The sequence below is a fragment of the Erinaceus europaeus genome, chromosome 6 (assembly GCF_950295315.1).
Source record: "Erinaceus europaeus chromosome 6, mEriEur2.1, whole genome shotgun sequence".
In the NCBI taxonomy this organism is placed as follows: Eukaryota; Metazoa; Chordata; class Mammalia; order Eulipotyphla; family Erinaceidae; genus Erinaceus; species Erinaceus europaeus.
This window is the reverse complement of record NC_080167.1, coordinates 63,222,505-63,249,526: the sequence shown is the minus strand read 5'-3', so window position 1 is coordinate 63,249,526 and position 27,022 is coordinate 63,222,505. Positions and strand designations below refer to the sequence as shown.

The 27,022-nt window shown below is 43.1% G+C and overlaps 1 protein-coding gene across 2 annotated transcripts in view; it reads left to right on the top strand.

The window, feature by feature from the left end:
• Positions 1-25,769, top strand: part of MKX (mohawk homeobox) — a 76,460-nt gene extending 50,691 nt beyond the window's left edge. The window contains exons 5-6 of one of the 2 annotated variants that reach the window (XM_007525917.3): positions 24,521-24,554; positions 24,665-25,769. In XM_007525917.3, the coding sequence (XP_007525979.1) occupies positions 24,521-24,554; positions 24,665-24,851 (221 nt within the window). In that variant the 3' untranslated portion in view covers positions 24,852-25,769. The remainder of the gene's footprint in view (positions 1-24,520; positions 24,555-24,664) is intronic. The other variant, XM_060192356.1, reaches the window with a different exon arrangement.
• The last annotated feature ends 1,253 nt before the right edge of the window (positions 25,770-27,022 follow it).

Sequence of the window (27,022 nt, the reverse complement as noted above, 5' to 3'; positions counted from 1 at the left end):
CAGACTTTGTCAAGTTAAGTCTAAGTAAACACAGCTGAACATAAGCAAGTTGGACTACAAGGGTTTTGGTGGGTTGTTTGGTGTTTTTTTTTCCTTTTTTTTTTTAGCTTTGCCAGCAGCATATGACCTTGAAGAATGCTGTTTTCTTTTTTTCTTTCTTTTTTCCTACTGCAATCTGCTTTCAATGGAAAAAAAAAAGAATTCTTGTTGTTTCAAATTAACAAGTGATGACTAGAAGCTTGTTATGTTCTAATTTTTAGATGTGAGACAAATGAACATCATGCATGTACCCAGCAAAAAATAAATAAGTAAATAAATAAAATCCACCTTCCTGGAGGAGCTTTTTGTGGGTTAAGGAGCAGAGGCTTAAGTAAGGAGATTGGAGAAAGTCAATTCAACAGAGTTACTTTCTAAAAGAAAACCTTTTTGTTGTTGTTGTTTATTTTCTTTGTTCCTTGCTGTCTTTGTGCCATTTCAACAGATTGGACTTGTGGTTCCAAACACCACTGGGAAATGAACTGTATCGACTTACCCATTCTTACAGATGTTCCACAGAAAGGAAACTTTGTATTGTCATTACCTTTCAGTTTTCAATAGAAATTACCATTAACTGCTTCATTTTCCCCACTAGTCCCTTTCATCTTCTTTAAGTTGATGAGTGAGCCAAGGAACACTATGTCATTTTTATATGGTGCCAGGGATCAAACCCAGGGCCTCATGTATGCCAGCCCTGTGCTCTACCACTGAGCCACTTCTGAGACCCTTTTCATTTTTAAATATTTGTTTCTTTTTCAGTCTCTCAATACTTTGTTCTTCTAGCATAGCATGGAAGCTAATACTCGATTTCTAAGAGCATCTTGTGGCTACACTAAGTTTCTGTTAAATATCTTGTCTTAAAAGGTGGACTTTAATTGAGAATCCTGGTAGAAGTGGAGATTTACCTTGAAAATTCTAACTTTTGAGTATTTCCTAACTGGAGAGGAGCTGAAAGGCCCGTGGGTGTTTTTTGCTCCTTCACTTCAGGGAACTGTTTCTCTCTCTCTCTCTCTTTCTTTCTTTCTTTCTTTTAATATTTATTTATTTATTCCCTTTTGTTGCCCTTGTTGTTTTATTGTTGTAGTTATTATTGTTGTCGTCGTTGTTGGATAGGACAGAGAGAAATGGAGAGAGGAGGGGAGGGATAAAGGGGGTAGAGAAAGATAGACACCTGCAGACCTGCTTCACCGCCTGTGAAGTGACTCCCCTGCAAGTGGGGAGCCGGGGGCTCGAACCAGTACCTTTACGCTGGTCCTTGCGCTTTGCGCCATGTGCTCTTAACCCGCTGCGCTACCGCCCGACTCCCCAGGGAACTGTGTCTTTTCTCCCCTGCCCTCCGGATGTGCATGTCTCCCTGAAATTATATTCAGTATTACTAAGGCTGTGTGACTAATAACTTCTCTCTCAAGACTCTGGTATCTTAACATTGACTTATTTAATCACATGTTGAGTATTAGCCAAGTATGTTTAGATCTGTGTGTAAAAATACTAACTTGTAGTTAGAGACACCCAAGATGTGTCCTCCTTCATCTATTTATATATTTCCTCTCCCTGTAGGCTGAAGAATTTCTCAGTTAAAATGACAAAAGGACAGAATATCAAAATACAGTAGTTCTCTGCATGCCACTGGTATGGTGGCATGCGGTTTCATTGTTACTGGTGACGGCTGTTATCAGGCAGAGCCCACACTGCAAGGCCGGCACAGCAGCTAGACTCAGTCTGCCAGAAGCAAACCATGTGGCCTGCTTCCTCGAGAGCCAAACTTGCTCTACCTCCTTTCTTCCCCAACTCAGAGAGCACTTGTCACCACACAGTCAATCAGGACTCCGAGAGACCTTTCTGCCTCCTGCCCTGGGCCCTGAGCCCCATCCTGTCACTAAACAAGTCTGCTGCCTTTCTGCCTACCGAGTTTACACACACACACACACACACACACACACACACACACACACACACTTCCTCAATCCCAGAATTTCTAGCATCTGTCCTCTGTTCACATCCCATGTGGCTCTCTGCATTCAGTCTTCCACTGGGGTGGGGGTGGGGGTGGGGAGACGTCAAGATCTTGTAAAGCCCAGCTCTGAACACTAATCAGTCTCCTCCATCAGTCCCCGAGGCTTTTCAGGGGAGAAAAGTTCACATTCCTCTGCTTGGCACCGTAAGCTCTCCAAGTCCAGCCTCTGCTCATCTCTCCCCGCTGCCCCTTCAAGCGCCTCATTCGCTTTGGCTCCTCAGAGAAGAGTTTCTCAAAGGAGTCTGACATTAGCAGCACATTGCCCTTTCATACAGCCACCCTCTTATCTGGCCCCCTTTTCTCTTGACTTCATCTTAGCAACTCCAGCTCGTCTTTCCAGCAGGCCTGGCCTTCCCCATCTTTTCCTCGTCTTGCCCTTATTTAGTGGTAACATTGGTTGCAGGATGGTATGGAACAAGGAGGCTGCTTGCCGCTGGAAGTGATTGCCCAGGGCCTCTGTCTGCCCTGTGAGTCTAACTGCCTTTTCCCTGCCTTTGCTTGTTCACTCCCCTCTCGGCCTCCCACAACACTGTCCACGCTAAGTGACTTTAGCAGAGTGGTTTGCTTGCAGATGAGATCCATTTGCAGTCTCAATTTTTAGGGCTTATCCCAGTGCCATCCTTAAATGTTTTTTTTTCTTCTCAGTGAATCTATGAATAAGTAAGTGAAAGAAAAGCAAATTCTGTTGGTGCTTTAACAAGATCTGACTTCTAGTGGATTCTCGTTTTGTTTACAACCACTGTGGCCTTCTTTTTTGGAGTCTTAAGTTTCCACATGGTAAACTGGGGGGAACAGTGTGCAAAAAAGAAGTAAAATCGATTCTACTTTGATGGTTTAAATGCTCCATGAGTGCTGTTGTCACCAGAAACTGTCTTGGCTATCCCTGAATTATGCCCCTGGAAGGTGGGGAGAGAAAATGCTGTGTACAAAATATGATTTTCCCCTTGAATTCTAGAAAAGATAACCTTATTTTCACATGTTACATTCAGATAATGTGGCTGTGCATTCTCTGTCAAAGCAATGCATTGAGAGATGGCAATAATAATAATAATAATAATAGGGAGTCGGGCTGTAGCGCAGCGGGTTAAGCGCAGGTGGCGCAAAGCACAAGGACCGGCATAAGGATCTCGGTTCGAACCCCGGCTCCCCACCTGCAGGGGAGTCGCTTCACAGGCAGTGAAGCAGGTCTGCAGGTGTCTATCTTTTTCTCCTCCTCTCTGTCTTCCCCTCCTCTCTCCATTTCTCTCTGTCCTATCCAACAACAACAACAATAATAACTACAACAATAAAACAACAAGGACAACAAAAGGGAATAAATGAATAAAATAAAAATAAAAATAAATAATAATAATAATAATAATAATAAAGTCCAAGGGAAAATGACCATTCCTCCCATTTCATTTTGCAGTAAGAACTTCTTAATAATTTTCAGTCTCTTTAAAATATCAGGAGTATTTGAAATAATCTGTACATGTTTACTAGTTAATCTAAGCATTTAAGAGCTAAATACAGTTATTTAGAATGGAGCAGAGACAGAATTAAAGTGTTTTAGGCAGCGCATGCTTTATGTAGTTATATCAGTTAGTTCAGCCTTCATAGAAAATTCTTTTTTTTATTATGACTAGTGATTTAGCAATGATTAACAAGATTGTAAGATAACAGGGGCACAATTCCATACTGTTTCCACCACCAGAGTTCAGTATCCCACCCCCTCCACTGGAAGTTTCCCTATTCTTTTTATCTCTCTGGGAGTATGGACCAAAATTCTTCCTGGGGTGCAGAAGCTGGAAGGCCTGGCTTCTGTAATTGCTTCTCCACTGGGTGTTGGAAGGTTCATTCATAACCCCCAGCCAGTTTCTATCCTTCCCATAGAAAATTCTTAATAGCAAGTATTAGAGAAGTAGCTTTTAAGAATTGGGAATATCTCTGCTGAAGAAATAGCACAAAATAGGGGGTCGGGCGGAAGCACAGCAGGTTAAGCGCACATGGTACAAAGCGTTAAGGACCAGCTTAAGGATCCCCAGTTCGAGCCCCTGACTTCCCACCTGCGGGGGGGGGGGGTCGCCTCACAAGCGGTGAAGCAGGTCTGCAGGTGTCTATCTTTCTCTCCCCCTCTCTGTCTTCCCCTCCTCTCTTGATTTTTCTCTGTCCTATCCAACAGCAGCATCAATGGCAACAAAAGGAAAAGATGGCCTCCAGGAGCAGTGGATTCATAGTGCAGGCACCGAGCCCCAGAAATAACCCTGGAGGCAAAAGAAGAAATAGCACAAATGGTAGAGCATCAAACATTTCATGCCTGAGGCTCTTGATTCAGTCACCAACACTGCATGTAACAAACTGATTTTCGGGCTTGTATACTCTGCCTCATGAAATCTCAACCTGCCTCTCTCTCTCTCTCTCTCTCTCTCTCCCCCTCTCCCTCTTTCTCCCTCTCTCTTTCATAATAAATAAAATATTTTTTAAAAAAAGATTCAGGAATTTCCAAAACTGTTTCCCCAGAAACAAATGCCATATTGTCTTGGGTTAGTGAGGACCTTCATGTTTGAAATTTTCCTCCAAATATCTAGTGGGTTGTGCGTGTGACGCATGCAAACTGCTATTTCCACAACCATTAATTACATGCATCAACCACAAAAGACAAACAGCACGATGCCAGTTGCTGTCATGATCTTGAAACATTGATTTTCACTCTCACAGAAGGTTCCATCCTCCTGTTTTGCACATAAAGTCTACTATGGAACTTAAGTGACTTTGCCCAAGCTATTGTAATACTGAAGCCACCACAGAATGCAGGCTTGCTCTTAAAGAACCCCCCCCCCGACACACACACACACACACACACACACACACACACACGCACACTTGGACATCATAGACCTAACATGACTGCCCTTGACCTCTCTGAGGCAAGTCAAGTACAAAAATAAATCGAATCTCTGGATTCCTTGTTATACGTTCCATTTCAAGTGTTCATCAAAGTTTGTTGCCACTATGAAAAAAAAAATATTTGCCACTGTGGTATGATTGCAGCTGAAATAACATTATTGGATTCCTCCTTTTTCTAATTTTACAGCAGTCCTCACTGCACAGGTTCTTTCTTCCTTCCTTTCTTTCTTTCTCTCTTCCTTCCTTCCTTCCTTCCTTCCTTCCTTCCTTCCTTCCTTCCTTCCTTCCTCCCCTCCTCTCCCTCCCACCCTCCCTTCCTCCCTTCCTTCCTTTCTTTTGAGTGTTTGAAGTAGTTTGCCCCAGTCCACATACAAATAAACAGCAGAAATGGGAATCAGAGCCCAATTTCTCTGGTTCTGAATGGACTCTCTTCAGTATGTCAGACGATGGGAGGCATGAAGTGTGATTAAGTCAACCTGTCCTTCACGCCTTGCACAGATTAGCAGTGAACAGGTGCACACGTCCTCTCAAGTCAAGATAAATGCCCCCAAAGACACCAATTAAAAGCAGCTGTAGGAGTGTGAGTACCTAATTGGTCGTTAGCTTTTTCTGTGCCAGAGAGACTACTAAAAATGAGCATGGAATTTCCATTTGAATAATTCTCCAATTAATCATAAACCGTGACTCCCATTATAAAACAACCTTTTGACACACGCTCCCAACACTCATTCCATGCAACTCCCATGACTTCCTCTTTTCTTCAGTATAAAAAAATACTCTTTTCAATCCCCGGCAACACATGTGCCAGAGTGATGTTTGGTTCTTTCTCCTCCTGTCTTTCTCATAAAATCTAAAAAAAAAAAAAAAAAAAAAATTAAAATAATACACTTTTTTTTGGGGGGGAGTCACTTTTTTTTTCTACCTTTTCTGGTGACTTTTTTTTTTTTTTGTATTGACATGGTATGTGAATAACTAAACGTAATTTCACCTGTGGGCTTCCCAACTTCCACTTCCTTTTCCTTCTTCTCCTATCCTGTGATCTCCTGGAAGTCAGCATAAACAAATTTCACTTTGTTTTGTTGTGTTGTGTTTGTTTGTTTGCTTCCTTTACCAGAGCCCTACTCAGCTCTGGCTAATGTTGGTGCCATGGATTGAACCTTGGACCTCGGAGTCTCAGGCATGGAAATCTTATTTATTTATTTATTTACTTATTTAAAAAAGGAGGCATCAACAAAACCATAGGACAAGAGGGATACAACTCCACATAATTCCCACCACTAGATCTCCGTATCTCATCCCCTCCCCTGATAGCTTTCCTAGTCTTTATCCCTCTGGGAGCCTGGACCCAAGGTCAATGTGGGATGCAGAAGGTGGAAGGTCTGGCTTCTGTAATTGCTTCCCCACTGAACATGGGTGTTGACTGGTCGATCCATATTCCCAGAGGCATGGAAATCTTTTTGCATAACCGTTTTGTTATCTCTTCTTGCCCCCACCTTCACATTGAATTAATCATTTTGTACCTCTGTTTGCCCAAGTAGGAGTCTGTGTTGTATGTTGTTTAAGAAACTATCGACCTTATAGAATGACTTTTATGAAATCTCCTAGAATAAACTGAAAATCATCTGGATAATGTATTCAGTTACTATACTTACTCCTCCTGCTTCTACTGCCTAAGTAGGAATAAATGGCCAGAACTAGGCATCCCCATCAGGGAGAGAAGGCACAAACATTCAGGAGCTGGGAATCTTGCAAAGGTTGTATGATTCCCCCGGCACTTCTTAGCAAAGACAAAAGAAGACAGTTTTTATAGTTTCCATGATGAAAAATACGCAGTTTGTTTACAATTGTGTGTGAGAGCCAAGCTCTTTTGTATAATGATACTCCGATTCAAAGCACTAACTACCATCATCTTCTCATTGCTAGTTCACCATCTAGTTCTGAATGTCTAGAGAGAATTTAGGATTGAGGAATTTCATTCTCGCTTTACTTTTGAATATGGAACGCAAATTCTGTCACCCAACCACAGCGTGTGGACAAGTGAATCTGGTCTGTAGCAGACGTGTGACTTTTGCTTTCTTTTTGACACAACTTTCTGATACCCCTTTGTGTACATTTTTTAACTGGTTTAGAGTGTTGATTGTAAGGGATTATATTTTTCTCTCCAAACCATCAAAAAGTATGGGAAGGGGTAGAAATTATAAGCAATAACAGAGAATTACTTCCAGTCCTAAAAAATAAGAGTGTTGGGGTCATTGACCTTTTCTTTAAATCAATAATGTTTAGTGACTAAAATATACTTTCTCTTTTACTTCTAAGGTCTTCTATTTACTTACAACAACAATGCTATTTATAAGGCAATGTGTATGACATCTGCTTGGTATTTAAATAAGCTTAAATCGATGAACATTACGTTCTTTTGTATTTAAATTTCCATGAATGTCTTGACAGGGACACATCTATGTGTCAAACTCACTTTCCTCCTGGTAGTAAATGATTTCTGATGGTGTTTTTTTTTTTTTTTTTTTGCCTCCAGGGTTATTGCTGGAGCTCGGTGCCTGCACCATGAATCACTGTTCCTGGAGGCCATTTTTCCCCCGTTTTTGTTGCCCTTGTTGTTGTAGCCTTGTTGTGGTTGTTGTTGTTGTTGATGTCATTGTTGGATGGGACAGAGAGAAATGGAGAAATGGGGAAGACAGAGAAGAGGAGAGAAAGATAGACACCTGCAGACCTGCTTCACCACCTGTGAAGCGACTCCCCTGCAGGTGGAGAGCCGGGGGATCGAACTGGGATCCTTTTGCTGGTCCTTGCGCTTTGCACCATGTGCAGTTAACCCGCTGCGCTACCGTCTGACCCCCATGTTTTTTTTTAAATCTAAGATCAGTGTGCATACTTATGCTTGCTTTATACCTTTCTTTGTTTCCTGTTTAAATGCTGTATTTTCCTTATCTTGTGATGGCCACAGAAATACCCCTCCCGAGCATTGCATTTCTCAAGTCTCTGGTGAGAGACCTTATTATTAGGTAGGCTGTCACCAGTGGTGGTGCCAACACAGGCTCCATCGCCCTCCAGCAGAACCCTGAGCCAAGACTCCATCCCTCTCAGTTCTCATCTTGTCCCTAGGCCATGAAGGTGACCTCCAGAAGACTGCTGTTAGCACTTAGGTCCCTTATGCTCTGACACACTCAGTGTTGTTCAGAAGCAAAACCATCAGCAGACCTAGACTCTGGATCCACCATCACAGCCACACTTAGTGAGATGACCCACACTCACTATTTCACTATGACTTTGTTTGTTTGTTTGTTTGTTTGTTTTTTGTTTTACTATCTTGGTAGCTGCTGAGTTTTGTTTGCCTGACAGTTCTTTTATCTCTGGTGACCTCTAGCAATCTCAGAATTCTGGCTACCTCTCAAGGATGCTGTAAAAATACCAGATTCAGAATAGCTCCAAACTCTGTAAAACCCCACCGGTATGTCAATATATAATGAAGCAATGTGCTGTTCTTTTTGAGGCAGGCCTGAATTAAAAAGAAAAACTCTCCTAAGAGCAACAGAAACTAAGTTTACTTTAGCCTATAAAAGCTTATTATCCTACCCTAGAAAGAAAAAAAAAATTCTATGTTAGGTCGAATAATTAGTTTTTGATGACCCCATGTGGATTACTATTTGTCACCCTATTTTCCCAAAGGGAAGTTTAAAAAACACAAGACTTACAAAAATAAAAGACCCCACCATCACCCCAATAGAGAGCCAGGCCAGTGTGTTTATTTTCAAAACAGAAAACACAGATCTTATAACGGTATATTATTACCATAGCTGTTCCAATTAGAAAGAGGGTGCTGTGATTATTCTAAAGTAGTCTGTAATATATTACAGTGACGATCTTGAGTTCCTTTCTTCTCCAGCTTGTATTTTCAATGACTCTCTTTGAATTATATGTCCTTGCACAGTAAAAACTATAAAACAAAAACAGCCCTAAGGAAAGTAATACAAATAAAGTTCAGTGTTTTAGCCCCAGCCCCCCCCAAAAGCATTTTCGAGTGGCCTTATATTCATGTTTAAGCCAAAGTAGACAGCTAAGAGAACTTTTGAAGCTGCAGTACCCCACTCTGAACAATGTTTTCATATGAAAGTACTGTACCTGCTGCTCAAAGGCAGAACCAACAACTCAGATTGTTGGATACAACCCGGAGACTATCATCATTGTACAAACTCATAACAGGTTGTTGGTTTTTTTTTTAAGTAAACAAAAGGAATGCAACCGTATGCTGCTATACTTGAATAAACACCAGGGAAATGTGTCACGTTTTTGTTTTGTTTTGATTTTCTGCCACCAGAGTTATTGCAGGACTGCACCAGTCTTGATGGCCATCCCCACCCCTTTTTCGCAGTAGGTGAGAGAGGAGGATAGAGAGACAGAGAAAGGAAGAGACACCTACAGCACAGCTTCACTACTAGTGGAGCTCCCACCCTGCAGGTGGGGACCAGGGCTTGAACTCAGGTCCTTGCTCATGGTAACCATTGAGCTACCACCCTGCCCCTCCATCATGATTCCTTACTTCTTCTTCTTCTAGCATTTGCCCTTCTTCCGTAGCCAGTCAACAGCGTCAGGTTGAGTCTGATGTAAAGTTTCGAGACCTCCTTTGAATCTGGAGAGGTGGCAGTCGTTGACTATGTGGGTCGTAGTCTGTCTGTAGCCGCAGGGGCAGTTCGGGTCGTCTCTGGCTCCCCAGTGATGGAACATAGCGGCGCACGGGCCATGGCCTGTTCGATACCGATTGAGGAGGGCCCAATCATAACGTGCTAGGTCAAAGCCGGGTTGACGCTTGCAGGGGTCTGTGATGAGGTGTTTGTTCTTGACCTCGGCTGACTGCCAACTCTGTTTCCAAGAGTCTGGAACAGAGAAGTTCAGTGTAGGCATAGGGGACCAGATTGGGTGATGAGACGTCAAGCGTTGGACAGGGTGGGCGAAGATATCCACGTATATTGGCAGGTCCGGTCGAGCCTAGACGTGGGAAATGAACTTAGATGATGCCGCATCCCGACGAATATCTGGCAGGGCGATGTTGCTAAGAACTGGCATCCATGGAACCGGGGTGGAACGGATGGTTCCAGAAATTATCCTCATGGAGGAATATAATTTGGAATCGACCAAGTGGACATGGGGGCTACGGAACCATACTGGGGCACCGTATTCTGCAGTGGAATAGCATAATGCCAGAGATGATGATCGTAGTGTGGAAGCGCTCGCGCCCCATGAGGAGCTGGCCAGTCTTGCAATGATGTTATTCCTCGCGCCCACCTTTGTTGCAGTTTTTATGAGATGTTTGTGAAATGACAGAGTGCGATCGAGAGTAACGCCAAGATAGACTGGCTGGGCTTCATGCCAGATTCTCGTATCGCCAAGCTGCACATTAAGCTCACGCGAGGCCTTACTGAAAGTACTCCACTCCAGATGCCCCATCCAGTCCCAATACCCCCCACAGCAGTTTGTCCCAACATCAGAACACCTGGGGAGCTAGCTCAATCAGTAGAGCTCATACCTTACTCAGGATGAGGCCTTGAATTTGATCCTCAGCACCACGTGTGAGCCCTGTGGATCACATCAAGGGAACTCTGTAGATGGAGGAGCAGTGTGTTGGTGTCTCTTTCTCAAAATAAACCTGAGGATAAAAATTGGCTGGGGAGGCTGCTCAGTGGCATTGCACGTGTGCCAGACCCTTGCTTCAGTCCCTGGAAACTCACTCCGATGCAGGATTCCCGGTCCTGTCTGTGGCGCTCACCCTCAGACTCTCAGAGATGGGATCCAGAAGCCTTTGAGAAATTCACCTGGCAGGGTTCTTCTCTTCTCTTGAGAATCCTACGAAGATGGGTCTGGAGGCCAGAGTATGATGGAGGGTATCCCATGTGGGAGAGTTGGGCACCTCCACAGCACTTGGGGCTGGGGTTGACTAGTGATGAATGACCACCATTACTTCTTCACTTCCGGAACCACAATGTCCTAGCACTTCCTGTATACCGGGCACATTCTTCAAACTGTATTTGATGTCTCGCTGAATCTGCACAGCAACCCTGGGAAATAGCTGTTACTGTTGCCCCCATTTTGTAGGTGAAGACTGTGTATAAACTCATCGAACTCACCCAGATAGAGACCTGATGTTCTCCTGTGGTCCTAGAACACACTCTGGGCTTAGACAGATCATTGTTGAAAAGGAAGTTTGTTTTTTAATTTGTCATTATTTTTTATTTCTTGGATACAGTCAGATATTGAGAGGGCAGAGGGAGATAGAGAGAGAGAGAGAGAGAGAGAGAGAGACACTGGTAGCCCTGTTTCACCATTGGTGAAGCTTTCCCCCTTCAGGTGGGGACCAGAGGCTTGAACCCGGATCCTTGTGCATTGTAACATGTGTACTCACCCAGGTATGCCACCACCGACCCCCAAAAAGGAAATTTTGGTCTCCAAAATAATTTCACTTTCCTCAGCATACCTCCAAATGGATGTTTACTGGGTTTCAGTAAATCATCTCCTTTTTCTAGAGATCTTTTGTATTCTAAATTTAGGTGCTAATGGCGGGACTAGAGTCTATGCCGTTGGAATGTGGTGCTTTGGAGTGCAGATTCCTAGGTGTGATGCAGAATGGATCCCTCTAGCAAGATTGAGAGAGCAAGTATTTGGGATTCTCTTGGTCACAACAAGTCATCAGAAGACCTCTCCACTGGGGGGAACTCTCAGTCAGCACCCGTTCTCACCCCTACAGGCAAGACATTTTTATCTCGCCGTGACGCCTCATTCCTTTTCAGTTTTCCTGCTTTTCTATACCAGCATCACAAACTTCCCAATTTTTTCTTTTCTTTTTTTTTTGCCTCCAGGGTGATCGCTGGGGCTCAGTGCTGGGACTATGAATCCACTGCTCCTGGCGGCCTTTTTTTTATCCCCCATTTTATTGGACAGGATAGAGAAATTGAGAGGGGAGGGGAAGGGGGGACACCCGCAGACCTGCTTCACCGCCAAGTGACTCCACCCCCTCCTCCCACCTGCCTGCAGGTGGTGAGCAGGGCTAGAACAGGAATCCTTATACTTCATACTATGTGCACCTAACTCCGTGCACCACTGCCCGGCCCCCACAAGCTTCCCAGTTTTCATTTTAGCTTCCTCCCACCCCAGTTTAGACTTTAAATGACTGTTTCTAACATCAAATGCAGAATATCACAGAACCTTTAAATGTAAAAATGTGTGAATATAGAACACTGACACGCCAAGTACAGTTTTTAACATTTTAAGTGCATTAAGAACTTGGAAGTGTAGAAGAACTGGTCCCACTGTTCATCTCCTGTCTAAAATATGTTCCTTTTTCTATTAATAAATGTAGCATATGAATTGTGAGTAGAGAAACTATCGTACCCTCTCTTTCAGCGTGTCATTTCTGCTGTAGATGCAGGCCGACAGGTTTGACACCAAGATCAGAAGTGTCATTTCGGGAAGTGATGATTTGAGGAATGTGAGCCAAGTCGGGAAGATACAGTCTGTCTGGTTCATATATCCAAGGAATAGCACTTCTTGATTTCTCAGACTTACTGAAGAGCTTGAAAGTACATGGACGGAGCCAGATTGTCCACCCAAATTCTAAAACAGCACAAATTGCACATTTTTTGTCATTAAAAAGCTCTGTTTTTTGGTGAAGAAAGTCATATTTTGCTAGCTAATGCTATTCAGCTATTTAGTAAAGGGCTCAGCCTTCTAAGAGCCCTGTAACTCAGAGGGGGAATAGTAATAGTGGGAAGTCAGGACAAAATTAAATGCAGTGAAGAAACAGAGTGATTTCAGAGTGTTCAGAAGTAGTAGCCCAACACGCTCCTTGCTACACACAGATGTTATTCATGCATACTTAAGAAGTCATTTTCTGAGACGCTGGCTGAAAACCTAGCTTTCACAGATGAAACATTTCGGGTCACATCTCCAATATTCCCCTTGAGAAAATGCAGTAACAAAATCCATTAGACATTTAAAGTTAGTTGATATTCTCCAGTGTGGCTCCAGTGCTCTTTGTCTGGGCACATTGTGACACTTTGACACAGAATAGCATCAGAAAAGTCAGCCTGCCTTGGAAGATCATAGGTTCTGCACACTTAAGCCATGGGTCTGAGTTGATAGACTTTGCCCAGACTGAAAAATAGTTCATCCTTATATAATGACTTTTTAAACCAAATCTCCACATAATACTAGTTTGTCTCATGGCTGTATTCATCCTTCGTTCTAGTTGTAAAGAAAAAGCAAAAGGAGACATAAGGTTGGGTATTTCTGTATGTTTTAATTCTGCTCTATGAAGATTTCTGTAGTGCTTGGTGTATGTATGTTTTGTTTCTACATACACACAAAAAGTTCAGTGATGTAATACTCTTAACAACCCCCTAAGGCTTCAAATAATAGCTCCATTTTACAGATGAGAAAGTTGAGGCAGAGAGAAATCAAACAACTGTTCAGTTGTCACCCAGATAGAAAAGAGAGCAGAGTCTATCTCATACCCTCTGGTTCCAGGGTCTGGACTCTGACCACTTCACAATGCTGCCTCAGCCTCACACCAGACCACCCTCATCACTAATAGCAGTGAGCTAAGAATAGAGATGAGGACAGTTCACATTTCCAGACAACCTTTCTGTTCACTCACCAACAATTTCCGCCCTGTAGATAGCATTCTAATCTTCAAAGTGAAGTTTCAGACTGAAAGCTTTCTAGACTTTTGTAAAGTGGAGTCTTGGGGATCACAGAGGAGTAGTCTTGGTAGATGGCACCGTGCAAAATCACTTACCTCAAAAACATTGAATACGTCATCTAATGTGCAAGATTGCAAGTGAGGCAGAGAAGTTAGGATTGGATGGGATTCTGCTTATTTTAAAAGTGACTTTCAGGTGACAAATCCCATTTCCTGCGCCTTAAATCTAGCAGCCCAGACTGAAGAAGTCAGAATAACTGTGCATTTTACCAAAAACGATAGCACAACTGGGAATTAACAAGGAGCTACAGTTTCAAGTGCTTACACTCTGTACAGTACAGGAGCCATTGTAGTTACAGCTCCCTAACTGATAAGGAACCAGGCAACAACTTTACTTGCTTACTGTACCTGGGGAGAAGTGCTCCTAAAACAGTGAAGCTGTTCTGTTGTGATTGTTGGTGGAAATAGAGCCTATCCTCAAAGTTTTAGCCTGAGTAGACTTACTCCCATCTTGACTGGGGAACCCTTCACTATTGTATTGGTTCAAATTATAGAGGGGTGTGGTTTTTTTTTTTTTAATTTCTTTATTGGGGAGGGGTGTGATTTCTAATTTGCATTTTCTCCAAGGAGATGGCGGAGACTCAGCATTGACAGAAAGGCAACTGAAGGTGGAGTTCCTGTGGTTCCATCCAGGACATCTGGGTGTCATTAGCCACAGTGAGGGCCCAGCCCACAGGAGAGGTAGCAAGAAGGAAAAAAGAATCTTTGGCTAGATGGTCGAAGGCATGGCTGAAGGAAACACTAGCTTAACTTTGGGAAAAGATTCTTCTTCAGACTCTGAAATGCTTGTGGAAGCCACTTACTCTTTTTAAAATTTTTTTTTTTCCTCCAGGGTTATTGCTGGGCTCGGTGCCTGCACCATGAATCTACCGCTCCTGGAGGCCATTTTTCCCCCTTTTGTTGCCCTTGTTGTAGCCTCGTTGTGGTTATTATTATTGCCATTGTTGATGTTGTTCGTTGTTGGATAGGACAGAGAGAAATGGAGAGAGGAGGGGAAGACAGAGGGGAGGAGAGAAAGACACCTGCAGACCTGCTTCACGGCCTGTGAAGCGATCTCCTCCCTGCAGGTGGGGAGTCAGGGGGCTCGATCTGGGATCCTTGAGACTTGTCCTTGTGCTTCGCAGTATGTGCGCTTAACCCGGTGCCCAGCCCCAAACTAAAGTTTTAAAGGAAACTCACTTTTGGTCAGTGGAACTAGGAATAGCAAATTAGTCATCAGATAAATGTTATAGCTGGTTGGGTAGCTTTTTTTTTTTTTTTTTTTTTTTGCTTCCTTGCCTGGGTAAATACCACTTAAAATGATTTATCATTGCTCATTCAAAAGCTCTAACTATCCCCAAAGAGAGATAGCCACAGAAATGTCTTTTAAAAGTAATACAGCAGCAGCTGTACTGGGAGTTATTTCACAGTAATCCACGCTGGATAGCAAAGAATGATTAGAAGGATATCACGTCACTTAAAGTGTGAGGACAAGCTCAAGAGAGTTCCGGTTCCCTAATCCATGATTTAGACCGATTTCTTTGCCATTGCAGTTTAAAATAATGAGGGAAAAAATGTCTATTTTTATGGCCAAGCAGAAATTTTTTATACAAGCAGAAATTACAAAAGGGAAAAAAAAGAGCACTTAGGTTTTTTTCTAGCTTAGAATCTGTAAACAATGCATTGCCCTCGCTGTGGGCACTGAAGATGACTTCACCAGCAGAGATCCCTTGGGTAATGGACTGCAGCAGTTGAAACATGGCCGTCAGAGTCAGCTGACCTGGATTGAAGACTCTTAGTCCGCTTTTCCTGAGTCCTTTTTATGAATTTCCAGATGTGTCTCAAGCCATTGGCAAATCAGGGCCATGGTGCTTCATCATGGAGTAACTGTGGACATTTAACCAGGTGACACTTATAGACCTCCTGGCATAAGCATTACAGGAGCCAGGTAGTAGCACGTCCAGTAGAGGGTACATGTGTCATTGCACAAGAACCTGGGTTCAAGCTTCTGAAAGGGGGGGTGTCTCTCTCTTCCTCTGTATCTTCCCCCTTCTCTTTAGCTTTCTTCCTATTTCTACCTAATTAATAAATACATAAAACAAAGAGTAAATGAATAGGTAAAATTTTAAGGGGGCTGGGTGGTGGCACACCAGGTTGAATGCACATATAACAATGTGTCAGGACTCGGGTTTGAGCCCCCGGTCCCCACCTGCTGGGGGAAAGCTTTGTGAGTGGTGGGGCAATGCTACAGGTGTCTCTTTCTCTCTCCCTCGCTGTCTTCCACTCCCCTCTCAATTTCTGGCTGTCTCTGTCAAATAAATAAAGATAATAAAAAATTTTTAAATTATATATAAAAGAATAAGCATTAAGTGGCCAGGTAGTGGAGCACCCAGTGAAACATACTCTCTTTTTTAAAAATTTTTTATTTATAAAAAGGAAACATTGGGAGTCGGGCGGTAGCGCAACGGGTTAAGCGCAGGTGGCGCGAAGCACAAGGACCGGCATAAGGATCCCGGTTCGAACCCCGGCTCCCCACCTGCAGGGGAGTCGCTTCACAGGCGGTGAAGCAGGTCTGCAGGTGTCTGTCTTTCTCTCCTCCTCTCTGTCTTCCCCTCCTCTCTCCGTTTCTCTCTGTCCTATCCAACAACGACAACAACAATAATAACTACAACAATAAAACAAGGGCAACAAAAGGGAATAAATAAATAAAATAAATATTTTTTTTTAAAAAAGGAAACATTGACAAAACCATAGGATAATCCACCTGCACTTCAGATTTCAGGCTTAGGCTAAAAAAAAAAAAAAAGAAAAAAGAAACATACACTCTTATCATGTGCAAGGGTCTAGGTCCCCTCACCTGAGGAGGGAGAAGCTTCACAGTGATTGAAACAGTGCTATAGGAGCACCCACCCCCACTTTAAAGACTGCAAGGAGTGGTGGATTCAGTATGTCCAGTCTCTAACCCAGCTGCAATTAAAAAAAAAAAAAAGATAAGCATGAAATCAATAAATCAATGTTAATAATCATTATTTCCAAGATAGGCCCTTCAGAGAACATTTGAGGCTCTCCATATCCAAGTCGGAACTTAATGAAGCTGGATTCTGTAATTCTCTTAAACTGTTTTGTGTTTCACAGGTAATACCCATAACCATAGCAAAGAAAATTAAGTAGAAGATTATTATTTTTTTAACAAAAGAGGCAAAAATAGAATTTCAGTGAAAAAAAATCAAGTCAGGAAACATAGATCTTGTTTTAAAATTTTAAGTATTTAAGCTGGGGAAATAGCAGAGTGGTTCTGCAAAAGGCTTGCATGCCTGAAGCTCCAGAGTCCCCGGTTCAGTCACCAGTATCACCATAAGCCAGAGCTGAGCAGTGCTCTGTTATTTCTCTCTGTATCTCTATCTGTGTCTGTCATTAAAATAAATGAGATATATTTTAAATGTATGTATGTCAGGCTGTACCGCAGAGGAGAGAGAGGAGATCGGAGTGGAGAGGGAACACAAATCTTTATTTACGCAGGCACCTCAGAGTTGGGTGAGAGCACAGCGGTTGGGGCCACGTGGAGCTAGCAAAATGGCCACCTCCCACTACTCGCAGCACCCTTCTCTGCATCCGGTGAGTCGCCGAGGTGAAAAGGGGCAAAAAGAGAACGGACCACAGCAGCAGCTGGCTTTATAGGATGAAAACCAGAAGTGGAAGTCGGGACAGGATTGGTCGGGAAAGGCACTCCGGGAATAGAGTTTTCAACTCTCTCGGGAATTGGCAATACCCTGAGGGGACAACATGGTGGAACAAGGCACTCTGGGAATATAGTTTCAACTCTCTTGGGAATTGACAATATCCTGAGGGAACATGGTGGATGTGACCGCATCTGCACAATTTCCCAACATATGTATTCATTTGCAGAGCTGCCAGCCTATACTCCTAAAACACAGTGTTGTAAACCAACATTACCACAATAGAAGTGAACCTTTAGAGGCCAGCTGGAGGCACACCTGGTTGAGTGCACACATTACAGTGCACAAGGACCCAGGTTCAAGCCTCTGGTCCCCACCTAGGGAGGGAGAGCTTCACAAGTGGTAAAGCAGTGTTGCAGGTGGCTCTCTGTCTCTCTCCCTGTCTCCCCCCACCCTGTCTCTATCTGATAATCAATAACTAAAATGTTTTTAATGAACCTTTAATTGAATTAAATATTGAAAAAAAAAGAGCTACTTTAGTTATTATTTATTTAACATATTTTATATGTAGTGAAATATATAAATGTATATATCAACTTGCTTGGAAGGCATATATCCAAATTACAATATTTATCCCTGTTTTCTCATTGAGCCTGTATTTTCTTTTTTCTTCCTTTTTGTCTTTTTTTTTTTTTTTTGCCTCCAGGATTATCTCTGGGGCTCTGTACTACAAATCAACTGCTCCTGTGGCCTTTTTTTTTTTTTTTAAATAGGACAGAGAGAAACTGAGAAGGGAAAGGAAGATAGAGAAGGAGAGAGAAAGACAGACACCTGCAGACCTGCTTCATCACTTGTGAAGCCACCCCCCTGCAGGTGGGGAGCCGGGGGTTCAAACCAGGATCCTTGAGCTTTGTACTATGTGTGCTTAACCTGATGCACCACCGCCTGGCCCCCTTTCTCCACCAGTGATGCCACTGGGACCCAATGTCTGCAGGACCCCACCAGAATTTCCCAACAGCCTTTTTTTTTTCCTTTTCCTTTTTTTGATAGAAGGTGAGAGACAGAGATAGGGAAAGAAGAAGGGAGAGAGAGAGAAACAGGAAGGAGAGATACATATCTGTAGCACTGCTCCACTGCTCATTTAGTATATTCTTCGTAGGGAAACAACAAATGCCATTTTTAAAGAAAAATTGAGTCACAGTGGCAGCAGTCTGGAGAAGTGTGTGTTCCAGCAGATAAAAGGAGATGGTGACCAGGAAGACACTTGGCCCCAGGGTGAGGCCGCAACCTTAGAACAAGTGATGTCACAGAATCTAGAGTGAAGTTGGACTTCTGCTTTACTCACCAGAGTTTGTGTCTGGTCTCTCTTGTTGCAAATATGTCAGTAACTCCAGACATTGCTCTGGTATCTCGGGAAGGTGGTGTCTCGGGTTTGCTGAGGTCAGAGACACACCACACCACCTCACCCATAGTTTACTGAGGTCAGAGACACGCCACACCACCTCATCCATAGTTTACTGAGGTCAGAGACACGCCACACCACCTCACCCATAGTTTACTGAGGTCAGAGACACGCCACACCACCTCACCCATAGTTTGCTGAGGTCACAGACACGCCACACCACACCACCTCACCCATAGCTGCTGAGGTCAGAGACACGCCACACCACCTCACCCATAGTTTACTGAGGTCAGAGACACGCCACACCACCTCACCCATAGTTTGCTGAGGTCAGAGACACGCCACACCACCTCACCCATAGCTGCTGAGGTCAGAGACACGCCACACCACCTCACCCATAGTTTGCTGAGGTCAGAGACACGCCACACCACCTCACCCATAGTTTACTGAGGTCAGAGACACACCACACCACCTCACCCATAGTTTGCTGAGGTCAGAGACACACCACACCACCTCACCCATAGTTTGCTGAGGTCAGAGACACACCACACCACCTCACCCATAGTTTACTGAGGTCAGAGACACGCCACACCACCTCACCCATAGTTTTCTGAGGTCAGAGACACAACCACACCACCTCACCCATAGTTTGCTGAAGTCAGAGACACACCACACCACCTCACCCATAGTTTGCTGAGGTCAGAGACACGCCACACCACCTCACCCATAGTTTGCTGAGGTCAGAGACACGCCACACCACACCACCTCACCCATAGCTGCTGAGGTCAGAGACACGCCACACCACCTCACCCATAGTTTGCTGAGGTCAGAGACACGCCACACCACCTCACCCATAGTTTGCTGAGGTCAGAGACACGCCACACCACTTCACCCATAGCTGCTGTCACAGCAGTGACACCCACCCCCCAACTGCGCAACTCTGGAAACACAGATGCCGAACAGCTAGAACACAGTCTGTCTTCACTTTAATTTAGGGAAACATACTACAATATAGGAACTTTAAGGTTGTTTAATTTAAACTGTTCATCTGCTCAGTCTTAATTTTATATGCATTTCAGTGATGTGGATAACATTTTGTGGAACTTTTAAAATAGCCCTAACGTTAGACCTTACTGATTACATTTAAAAAATAATAATAAAAAAAACTCAAGAGACATAATTTTAGGTTCCATCTTACACCTTTTTGTGGCTGAACCTCTTTTAGTTCAGGTGTGTGTACATACACATGTATCAGAATTCATGTATTCCTGAATTGCATTTAGCAAAGCTGACTGAACAGTTTACCCATACTACTTTGTACATCTTGAGTTTCAGCAGAACTGGAGTTTTCTGTATAATTGTTTCTATACTTTATAAGGAAACACATGTCCAAACCAAGGATGGCCCCACTTTAAATTTCAGCATGGTTTGGGTTTTACGGCATCCAAGATTTTCCTAACTACGTGCCTCCCACCCCACCCCCCTTTCCTTTTCTTTTTTGGTCTTAAAACATACTCTTCTGGCTGGTTCAATAAGTTCTTCTTGCCAGCCAGTTGCTTTTAGGGTAATTGACAGCATAGCTGATTTGGGGAACCTTAGGATCTGAAAAAGCATTTGAGCTCAGGTTCTGGTGAGGCCAAGCCAAGCTACTCCAGAGCAAGAGCTTCACTGAGCTGAAGCGGTGCGGCAGACCCCAGTCTGCAAGCTAAATAGCAGCAGAGAAAACTCGCCTTCAGCCCAGACTTCTGACTGCCTTCTCCCAAGTAGCATTCAGAAGCTTTCCATCTCCTGCCACATTGTCCCTTTGGTTACTGAGTGCCACTTCTGGAGGGAAGTGAGGGATACCACCCTCCCACTGAGCAGAAGTGGCCCAGCACCCCCCGAGAGGACAGATGACAGCCCTTATATTATATCCTTACCCCTCTGGGGAAAATGCAAGAACACTTGAACCAGACAAGTGCCGTCAAGTTTAGGCTTTCAGGGAAAAAGAGCTTCAAAGACATCTTCATATTTGGTACAGATGATTGAGTATAATGCATTGGAGTGCAGTTTTTCTGGGTAGCCACTGAGATGGTGATACCAGGTCTCTAAAATAGCTGGGACGTTTGTTTTCCCAGATTTCAAGTCAACATTATAAATTGAAAGAAGGAGAAAAAAATGAAATAACTCCCCCAAATCCAGATCTTTATAGTCTTTTGCTTTTATACAAAAGCACAAATGTTACAGAGCACAGGGGCCCCTGTCTGCTCTCTTCTTTTTGCTAGTTCTTCTGGGAACTAGCACACACTCTTCCCCTGCGGGAGGTGGTGCTTGGACATACAGTATCCTGGTGACACCTGGCAGCCCCCCAAGAACAGCAACAGGAAAAAGCATGCCCTTCTAACTCCCAGTTTATATTTCCAGTGAAAGCCACGCTGGACACAACCTCAGGTCTCCCCCACCCCCAGACATGGTCACAGTCAGCTTTCTCTTGTGGGTTTGAAGTCTCTGCTCTTGAACTTTATTAATTGCTGCTTCCGTGCTGACTGACGACAGAGCAGCAGAATGTGGGTCACTCTCACGGACACGTTTCTTCTGTTGCTTCTGGGAAAGGAACTTGCATCCACACCTCTCGGCTCTGAGCGTGACTGTTTGCCTCAGAAACAGTACAGGGGTCAACCTTTTGGATGCCGATCGTTGAAATTCATGAAGCTCATTAAAAATACCCCAAAGGGGACTGGAGTCTGTGTTTTCTACACTTCAAAGGTATTTTCCTAGGCACCAACCAGACATACATACACACACACACACACACACACACACACACACACACACACACACACACAAGTCAGCAGAGTTGTATAATTTCACAGTTGGCCATAGTCTGCTTGTTTCTCTGCAGAAGGAGTTCAGGGAGTCAGCCTCAGGGAATGAGAAGCAGCCACATTCATCCCCTCTTCGTGGGGCTTCAGGACATGCAAGTCCATTCATCTTTAAGCAGAAACTCCTCAGAGCTCAGTATTGTATGCAGGTTCCTCTTCCACACCAGGCCCCACTTATGCCTGACCTCTGTGGGATCTGTAACCCATCACACATCTGATAGACGCAGGCTTCCCTGGTCAGCTGGGCAATAACTGCTCTCATGTCGACCAGGCAGATAGGAATCTCTCACTGGTCCCTTCTGTATTGATGAGACCCCTTCATTGGGGAGCCAGAGTGGCAGTTACGTGGTCTTTTCTAAATTATGTTTCCTTACTTCCCTAATGTTATTTAAGCTTCATGGAACTTATCCTGCTGTTGCCAAGCCTTTCCATTGAATAAACATCCCCGTAACCTATTGCTTCACATTGGCAGCAGGATTGTTGCAATTTGTGGGCAAAATTGAGCAAAGGCCTAACTCTATTCTCCCCTCCCTCTCTCCCTCTCTCTTTTCCTCTCCTCTCCTCTCCCTCCCTCTCTCCTATTCCCTATCTTTCTCTCTCCCTCTCTCTTTGTAAAATGTCCAAATGTGGCTGTCTTTCTTCCCGCTAAGCAAAGACCTCGACTTGTTCTCTGCTTTGGTAGCATCTTGTGTCTGTCCTGACTGAGGACAGATTTACAGATCATAACAGTGAATAAAGGATGGCTGAGCAGACCCACAGAGGCGAACTGAGCTCATACCTGAGGGAGTCGCCTGCAGGTGAGGATTAGCAGAGTTCTTGGAGTTCAACACTGTCATTCTTTTCCTCCGTGAGCATGAATCACTTCAGAATTCTTCAGTTACTGTAAAACAGCAGAGATGTAATTGACCAACCAAGCCAAACCGGTGTTGGCCAGGAAGACCCAGAGGTGGTGATCAGGTTCTAGAGGGCGGCCACCAACTGCTCTCAGGCCCTGTCCCGAAAATAAAAGCTGTGACGTTGGCCTCTGTGTGGGGGGCCAGATTCGCATTGTCTCGTGTCTTCTTGTATTCACTCAGTGCTCTGATTTACTTCTAATGTGTCTGTTTGCCATTTATTTATTTCTGTTTATGCTCCTGGGGTCCTGAGAAGAGGGTCTTGTGAAGAGCTCATAGAAACACATTGTTAACCAAGGACGGAATCAAGATGGGCTAACAGGCTGAGCCCAGCCTGTCTCTCTTAAGATTCATTGTGTGTGTGTGTGTGTGTGTGTGTGTGTGTGTGTGTGTGTGTGTGTGTGTGTAAGAGAGTCTTCTAGTTCTGTGACAGCCCAGAACTAGAAAGTATGCTGTAGGGAGTCGGGCGGTAGCACAGTGGGTTAAGCGCAGGTGGCACAAAGCTCAAGGACCTGTGTAAGGATCCTGGTTCGAGCCCCCAGCTCCCTACTTGTAGGGGAGTCTCTTCACAGGTGGTGAAGCGGGTCTGCAGGTATCTCTCTTTCTCTCCCCTCTCTGTCTTCCCCTCCTCTCTCCATTTCTCTCTGCCCTATCCAACAACGAGGACATCAATAACAACAACTACAACAATAAAAAAAATAAAACGTAGGTGCCACAAAGCACGAGAACCGGTGTAAGGATCCCAGTTCGAGCCCACAGCTCCCCACCTGCAGGTGAGTCGCTTCACAGGTGGTAAAACAGGTCTGCAAGTGTCTTTCTCTCCCTCTCTCTGTCTTCCCCTCCTCTCTCCATTTCTTTCTGTCCTATCCAAGAATGATGACATCAGTAACAACAACAATAATTATTACAACAATAAAACAACAAGGGCAACAAAAGGGAATAAATAAATAAATATTAGGAAAAAATAGAAAAATAAATAAAACAAAAAATAAATAATGCCCCCCTCACCTCGGTCTCCTGCTTGGAAGCAGAGGACTGTTCCTGGAACTTGGGCCAGATGCCTGCCTGTTTGAATGTGCTAGTTAATCTTGAGCTGCTGTCTGCTTTGGGCCTGTCGCTTGCTAACTAACTAGCCAGAAGTGGCTATTTGCCAGTTATTTTTCTGAAATGAACATTTGATTCCATAAAAATCATGAACTGGTGAGCCAAAGGCACCTGTTGGAAGGCTTTATTCTAGAGTTGAGTCGTTTCATCCCAGATAAGTGGGCCATGAGCGTCTGCCCAAGTGGACCATCAGGGTCTGCCCAAGTGGGCCATCAGGGTCTGCCCAAATGGGCCATCAGGGTCTGCCCAAGTGAGCCATCAGGGTCTGCCCAAGTGGGCCATCAGGGTCTGCCCAAGTGGGCCATCAGGGTCTGCCCAAGGACACAGCAGTGTGTGTGTTGGTTGGGATAGGACGAGAACCTGCTCCCAGCACACTTAGTGGTCTTTGATGTTTCCTCCTCCAGAAAAGATCCAATTTCTCAGAATAAACTAATTTTAGGTTTTTTCATATGGATAAAAGCTACTTTCTCTTTATGCTTGTTAGCTGTTTGCTATTCATGCTTCTTTGCAGAGTTTTTTTTTTTTAACATCGTAATTTAGGCTACTTTCTTCTGGTAAAGAGGAAAAAAATAATTTTCAGTCATGCTTCCTGATATATTTTTTATTCGTGGTATTAACTACTGGAGCTCCTGTGATTAAAGGGAGCTCACTTAGATGAGTTTGCTGCATTGAACCTGGCCCTCGCTACATTGGGTGGGAACATCCTGTACTGTGTGCCATCTCTCTCTCCCTGTCTGTCTGTCTGTCTGTCTATCTCCCCCCTCCTCTCTCTCCCTTCCTCCCTATTAAAAATTTAGCTGCAGCAGTGAAGCCCCTCTGATAACAAAAAAGAAAGAAATAAATAAAAGAAGAAAGAGATGAGAAAGAAAAAGTAATGGATTTTCACTTTTTTTTTTTACAGACACTCTGGAAAATGGATCCAGTAAAGGTGACAGGTGAGCAGTGTGTTTTTATTTGCCATTCACTGTTTCCCATGATGGCGCTTTTTACATACCCTGCAGTGAGTCTGATCATTTTTGTTTTTTCTGTTTTGCTTAAAATCCAGTGCAGCTAATAGAAAGGGACCAAGCAAGGATGACACATACTGGAAGGAGATTAATGCAGCCATGGCCTTGACAAATCTTGCACAAGGAAAAGATCAGCTACAGGGAACTACCAGCTGCATCATCCAGAAGTCATCTCACATAGCAGAAGTTAAGACGGTCAAGGTGCCACTGGCTCAGCAGCTTTAAAGAGCGCGTCACCCTTCAGATCAATGACTGTTCTTCACGTCTGTTTAATTCAGAAACCCTCATCTTCAGAGCCAAAGCTGAAGTGAAAAGGACTCCCTTTCAAACCTCTCCTGGTTTTTCATTATCCTAAATAGATCATTTAGTTGCTTCTATAAAAGACATATAAATTATATAAAAAACTTCACTTTAATCAAAAACATATTAACTTATTTTATGTTACTCAAACTATGCATAAAATGTCTGCATTGCCAAGCCAGTAAGTGCCTTACTTCCCAAGACTAAGCTACAACGTGGGCAGAGTACTACAGCTGTGCCTCAAAATGACAGCGCCATAACGCTTACTAGTCTGTGTGTGTCATTCCAGACAGACCTCTCTCCCTTCCAGGACAGAACCCATAATTGCCGAAAGCCCTTGAAATGTAGTCAGTAATTCCCATTTAGGAACTTGAAAATCCATTCAGCCCAAATGAAATGCTTCTTTACAAAGCACGAGCGTGCGCACACGCACACACAACTGTGTAATGTTAGAAATGATTCAGTTTGCTTTACAGAGCGACAGGATTTGATTCATGTGTCCCGCTTGCATATCGGACATGACATAAGCTTCAGAAATGCAAAGTGGGGCGTTCACCCAGCGTGCACCTCTATGAAGAATTGCAGTGAACACTGTCATCAAAAAACCTTTTTCCAGGAGCCACTGGGAAAGCGCCTTTGGAATTCATTTGGATTTTCTGCTTCTCAAGTTTTTCAGAAGTTAAAAAAAAAATTATATAATAACTCAAAATTTTCCTGTGTAGAACTATACCTATACCTACAGTTTAATTTTAAAACATAATCCTGTTTGCATTCCAGTGCAGTGTTTTTAGAGTTGTGGTTTTTTTTTTTTTTTTTCCTTTTTTCTTTTTTTTTTTTTTTTCTTGGTGGAATCTGTTTTTTGTATGGGGAGACTTTCAAATCACAGTTGCCGATGGACAATTTATCTTGCAATGAGAACAAGACAAAGAAATGTATCTATGGGGTTATGCATACATATTTACATAACACTTTAAAATTTAAAACATATGGAAAATAAGAAATCAAACAGCCTCTGAATTTTGCCAAGTAGGACATTAAAGTGAAAATTAAGTGAAATCATGCTTTAAGAGAACATTTTGTTTCTAAATTAGACTACCATTGAGTGAGCATAATCAATATCAAGAAGGAAAGATCTCTTTTTCAATCAATGATATTCTAATCAGCTTGGGGAGACTTGAAACTTGAATAAACAGCAGAGATGCCAAATATAACAGAGAAGTCATACGGAGAAGTAAAAAAGGATTTGACTTTTTTATGGCGGGATTTTTTTCTGGGTATGTAATCTATTTTGTAGGTACTTTAAAAAAAAAAAAAACAGAAAGCATTTTTGTGAGTGTGAATAAGAGTCAGTAGTGGCAGCCATGTGGTGACCCTTCCTTTATTTTTTCGAAATGCTTTAAAAAAAAAAAAGCTGCTCTAGTTGATCTACAGACAATGTCAGTCTTGAAAAACTGTAGGATACTTTTTCCATGTAACATAACATCTGGGGGTTGGGTTTATTTAGTGTAAGGAAGATAATTTGATATAAAAATATTTTGTATATATATATATTTACCTTTTTATATTTACTTTTTTATTGCTGTGGCAGTAACAATAAATGCAAAGCAAGACCCGTATGTTGTGACTGTATGATCAGATGAAGTATGAGTTCTTTTGGATTACATCCTCAATTAATTATAAATCCAGGATTAAAACTTTGGAAACCTTACCAAACAGTGTTGCTAAACTGTGATCATGTCAGTGGGAATGCGGGACAAGTACTTCACTCTTTCTTCATACTATTGTAAGTTATTCTGGTATTATATATTTTAATAAAATTGTTTTGTTTGGACGTATTTCAGTTAGACAAATGAGTGCTAGTTGTTCTTTGTATGAATTAGAATTTATTTTGTCATCATTTAAAAACACTGTCTTCGTTATAAATGACAAGCCAATATAAGACAGCTACGTACATGACTTTTTTTTATATCAAAACTTGGAACTTGTCCTATGAATACATCAAAATTTTATAATTAGCACATCCTTGGCAATATGTCCAATTGCAATTACTTTTAATTTATTTTTTTTCTGTTGCTGCTTTGACATTTCTGGAAATT